Below are 5423 nucleotides of genomic sequence, written 5' to 3'. Positions count from 1 at the left end.
AATTAATTTAATAATACATTTTTTCATTAAGTAAATTTAATTGAATTAATTTAGCTCCATCATCTCTATACAGTACGATACATAAATACATTAAGTGCTCTAAATGGGTTTGCTCCTGCGATTTTCTATATACATTTAATTTTATCAAGTATTCATTTAGTTATTGTTTCGTGTAGCTTAGGATGAATGAATCGACAAACACGATCAACTGGATGCGAACGAATGTGTGTACATATTTCATTAGGTTTACTTTAAGTTGTAGTTAACAATAGTTTAGTTTAGTTTTAGGTTTAGGTTTACGTTCTTTACGCCTGGCTAGAACTACTACATAGGTCTACGCATTACAGTAAGGGGCATACTCTCGTCTGCCGATTTAATTATAGTTAATTAATATATCACATTGAATTTGAAAGTGTTTCTGCAACATTTCTAGTAATTGTTTCTTTACGTTTATGGTAATTATATTAGAATAATGTATTCCTATATGCTCGTATATGAATGTGTTGTGGGCGTGTCTTGTGCGTTTTCCTTTTTGGCAGTGCTACACAACTACGAAACGTCAACAACCACAACATCCAAAGGCGAAATGCTCCGACAAAAAAATACGTATAAATATATTGTGTTTCAAGAAATGCCTACGAAAAGTCTTTTTGTTTTGGATGTGAGTGTGTTGGTGTGTGCGTCCTGTTCCTGCTTCCTCTTCCCGAGTCCTTTTGCGCCAGTGAGCGATCAGCTTCAAGATGGCCGCTCCTGCGGAGAAGAACCCTGCGAGGCTGAGTGAGATGGATATGGCCATAGGGGGAGTTTTTTAGACCAGGAAAGCTTGGCCGTTCTTATTGGCTGCTTCACTGCCAGCTGCCTGTTGCTGCTGCTGTTGCTGTTGCTGCTGCTGCTGTGCCGCTGCTGCGGATGTGGAGGCCTGGGCCGTTGACTGAGTGCTGGTGCTGGCCTGGCTTAAACCACTACCACTGCGCAGGTGCACCGGCGCCGATGGAGCAGGAATCGCCTGCTGCGGCATCGCCCGGAACTGCGGTTGCAGCAAACGCTGTTGCTGCTGCTGTTGTTGTTGCTGATGCAGACGCAACTGCTGCTGCTGGTGCTGATGCATTAGGCCCGTGGGAATCATCGACAGCGCCTCATGCTGATCATACGCACTGTACTCCGACTCGATGCTGTGGTAGATGTGCTCCGAGGGCGGACGCATCGGCATGGGCATGGAATCCACGATCCTGGCGGCTCCTCCTGGTCTCGTTGGGCGTGGTGAGGGTGTGGCCGTGGTGGCTGAGCTATAGTTCGCCTCCATTTCCTCGGTGCAGTAGTAGGCTGGCGGCGGTGGCGCCTGGCGGAAGATCATGCCCGGCGACACTGGCTGCTTGAAGCGCTCATGATGGTCCAAAGTGTAGTTGTTGCCACGGGGCGACAGCTCAATTGGGATGGCGTAGCGCAGCTTCTCCCAGAAGTATCTGTCGCAGGTGAGCAGGCGGTTAGAGGGAACCGATTTCAAGTAAGGCGACAGCTCGGCAACGTCCTCAGCCTCGGCGGAAACACTCGTCTCCTCGATGATCACCAGCTTCTGGGCCAAGCCCCTCAGGGACTCGTGGAAAGCATTTCGGAACTCAATGCGGTTCCATTCGGTGGCCAAGAGGTTGCGGGTCAGCACCAGGATGATCTTCCTCGACGCTCTGGCTCCCTCCACCAGCTGAAGGTGGGAGGCCTGGGGGGGCAGATCTCGCTGCTGAATGCAGAGCCGGAAGGGTGGGCGACCATGCTCCAGTTCGGCGGCAATGTTGCGGCACACAAACTCGTAGTCCTTCTCCGAGTGCAGGATGATGGCGTCGTATAGTTTGCCGGCATCCTCGAAGCGGGGCTCGCACACTCTGACTCCGTAGTGGGCGAAGAGCCACATGCGCACGCTCTCGCGGAAGACGAAGACAATGATGAGCACCACGACCAGGAAGATCAGCACCAGAACAGCGGCCAACAAGGGCAGCCTATAGCCTCCGGCCAAATCCTGCGAGGAGCTGATGTTGCTGGCACTGGCATCCAGAAGGTCGGAACAATCGGGTCCATTGGCCAGGTTGCCGATCAGTTCCAGCTCGCGCTTGATGCCCGCATCCAAGCAGTAGATATCGTGGGCATCCCGCACCACCATGGCGTTATCGGAGACAAACTGCGCCAATTCCCTCAACTGCTGGCAGCGGCATGACCAGGCATTTCTGCCCAGCGTCAGTCCCTGGAGGCTGTGACGATATTGCAAATGGGGCAGGGAACTCAGACGGTTGTTGTCCAGACGCAGCACTTCCAGGGACACCAGGGGCTCAAAGGTGGCATTCGAGATGTGGGTCAGCATGTTGTTGTGCAGATACAGCTCCCGCAAAAGTCCCAGCGAGCGGAACTCGGTGCCCTCCAGGGCGGTAAGTTTGTTGTTCTCCAAGTGAAGCACTCGAAGATTGACCAACTGGGCCAGACTTCCGTTCTGCAGCGTCATCAGATTGGAGGCGTTCAGGTAGAGAGCCCGCAGATTGCGACGACCAGTTAGGTGGCCAACCTCCAGCTCGGGCATGTTGTTGCCATCCAAGTAGAGATCGCTCACATCCTGAGGGATGCGGTTGGGCAGGGCAGCCAGATCCTGGCGGCCGCAGTCCACGATGTTGGTGGCCCAGGTGGCGTCATGGAAGCAGCTGCAGTTTCCAGGGCAGATCACTTCGCACTCGCACTGTTCATACTCGCAGCAGTGGCACGTGGGCGGGCAGTGGCTCTCATACTTGCACACAAAGTCGGAGGCGGAGAGACTGGCCAGCGGACGCAGTGGAGCACTGCGGCTGTGCGGCATCAGGCACTCGATGTTTCCGAGATCCACAACATGAGGATGCTGGCGGGTGGTCAGATTGTTAATCCTCTGCAGCCACTCCATGGAGCAATCGCACTCGAAGGGATTGCCGCCCAGGTAAAACTCGGGAACTGGTTTCTCCGCCGAAACTGGGGCTACGCGCAGAGCATTAAGCGAGATTTTGGACAGCACATTGGCATACAGATCCACGCGCGCCAAACGCGTCTTGTCCACAAAGGTGTTGGCCTGGATCTGTCCAATGATGTTGTTGTTGATGAACAGCAGCTCGATGGAATTCGGCACTGACATGGCGCCAATCTCGGTGATGCGGTTGTGAGAGGCATCCAGCGTGGTCACACGAATCTCCTCTTGCAGTTTGTAGTAGTTGCCCAGGGCTTCGATGTAGTTTCCATGGATATCCAGCCATTTCAAGTTCGATGGGATGAAGGCGTAATCGAACCAAACAAGGTGATTCTCGGAGAGATTCAGCCACAGCAAGGAGGCGAGAGTGGCAAAGATTCCATTGATGTCGGTGAGGAAGTTCTTGTCCAATCGGATAGCCTCGATCTCGGTGTTTTTGTCGAAGGCTCCACGCTCGATGCTCTGGATGCGGTTCTTGGCCAGGTTGAGAACACTCAAACGGGGCAGATCCTGAAACATGCCTACGGTGATGTTGCCGATACGATTGTCGATCAATCGCAGACCCGTCAGCTGATTGAGATTGCGGAAGGTGTTGTTCTTGAATTCCGAGATCTGATTCTCTCCGAGATCCAGAGTCTTGAGCATGCTCAAATCTTGCACAGCCTCGGGCACTTCAGTCAGCTGATTGGAGCTAAGATCCAGTTCCTTCAGATCGGAACAGTTGCGGAAGGCTTGCGACTCCACAATGCTCACAAGATTGTTGTTCAGCGTGAGTTTCGTCAGCACATACAATCCGTTGAAGATGCGGTTGTCCAGTGTGTGCAGGCGATTCTCGGCGAGATTGAGGGTGTGCAGATTGTACAGGGGCAGGAAGGCGCCCTCCTCAATGTGGCCAATGGAGTTGTTCCGCATGTCCAGAATCTGCAGGAAGTACAGCTCCTTGAAGGTTTTGGATCCAATGCGGGTGAGGGCATTGTTCGACAGATTCAGCACAATCAGGCGGATCAGGCCGGCGAAGGTGCTGTTGTCAACATGGTGGCTGGTCAGCTGATTGCCACTCAGATCGAGAACCAACAGCTGCTCCAGACGATGCAACAGGCCTTTGGGCAATTCGTACAGATCGTTGCCCTGCAGATGCAGTTCCCGCAACTCCTTATTGCCGGCAAAGGCTTCTGAGGGCAGGGAAACGAGGTGGTTGTACGAGATGTTCAGCACTCGCAGGGAACTCAGACCAGCCAGGGCATTGGGGGCCAGGGTGCTGATGTTGTTGTGCTGCAGACTGAGGGTCTGCAGGCGCCTCAGTCGGGACGCTCCCCAGGCATCCGGCAGAGAACGCAGCTCGTTGAACGAGACATCCAGTGTCTGCAGCTCTGAGCCTCCGCTAACTGCTCCATTGGCATTGCTCAGGGCTGAGCCGGCACAGAGTTTCTCGGAGAAGCCTAGGAACTCGGCGGAACGTATCCGGTTCTGGGTGAGATTGAGCAGCTGCAGGCTGGGCATGGAGCACCAGACGCCCTCGGGCAACTGACGGATGTTGTTGTCGCCCAAATGCAGCTCGGACAGCTCCTTCAGTCCCTGGAACGACTGGCCGTGCAGCTCCAGGGTCTTTCCCGGACCCCAGACCGCGTTGTGTGACTCCAGGGAGAGTCGCTTGAGCGACATCAGACCCTCAAATGCGTTTGGAGGCACTCGCTGCAGCTTGCAGGCATCGATTCGCAGCTCCGAGAGCTTCTGCAGCTGCCGGAAGAGTCCCGGGGCCAGTTCACTGGCGTGCAGGAGCTCCTGGCTGCACTGCAGATCCAGGCGGCCGGCCGCCTCCGCCACCTGGAGGTCAAGTGGCGATCCGGTGCCGGACTCCAGAGCGCGGACACTGCACCGGATGTCCATGGTGGTGAGGCCGTACTGCCAGTTGCACTGCTGCTGCGCATGCGCATCAGCCACAAGAAGCAACAGGCAGGCGGCAACTGCGATGATGGTGATGATGGAAGATGTGGCTGGCATTTTGGTCATTTGCTAGTTGGCTAGTTAACTTTAAATGAATTTGTTTAATTTGTAGCTTTTTAGCTGTGGGTTGTGGGTTGCGGTGGTGGTGCACAACTCAATCACTTTCTGGTTTTCATTTTTCGATCGCTTTTTCCGCAGCCCGAGTGCCCTGTAATCCTGGTGTGAGCTGGCTTTGCGTTTTGCGATTTTTCACTTTCGTTTCGTTTCTTTGTGATTTCTCACAACTCAACTCATAAGTTGGTAACTTGCGTATTTTATAATAATGATTTAAACTTGGCACTTGGCGCGACTCAGGGTGTTCGACTTCGTTTCGTTCGGCGAGAGCTCGTTTTCTCAAAACATGTTTACCGCCTCGCGTTTCGATTCAAACTGATTGCTGGAGTTGGCCATCTCGACTCCGTTGGTTCGTTGAAAATGTGAAACCGACGACGGCGCTGCCGAGCTGGCA

At 53.5% G+C, this 5423-nt stretch overlaps 1 protein-coding gene across 1 annotated transcript; it reads right to left on the bottom strand.

Moving 5' to 3' along the window:
• Window positions 1-215: 215 nt before the first annotated feature.
• LOC27206184 (toll-like receptor 7) lies at window positions 216-5423 on the bottom strand. The gene has a single exon (XM_016168535.3). The coding sequence runs from the start codon at window positions 4979-4981 to the stop codon at window positions 809-811; it is 4173 nt and encodes a 1390-aa protein (XP_016028675.1). The 5' UTR covers window positions 4982-5423; the 3' UTR covers window positions 216-808.

This window comes from Drosophila simulans, chromosome 2R (assembly GCF_016746395.2).
Source record: "Drosophila simulans strain w501 chromosome 2R, Prin_Dsim_3.1, whole genome shotgun sequence".
NCBI classification, from domain to species: domain Eukaryota; kingdom Metazoa; phylum Arthropoda; class Insecta; order Diptera; family Drosophilidae; genus Drosophila; species Drosophila simulans.
The sequence above is the reverse complement of the archived record's forward strand: the minus strand, read 5'-3'. Positions and strand labels throughout refer to the sequence as shown.

Excerpts from the sequence above, each read along its gene's own strand:
- LOC27206184 (XM_016168535.3), bottom strand. The coding sequence starts at position 4,981 with ATGACCAAAATGCCAGCCACATCTTCCATCATCACCATCATCGCAGTT.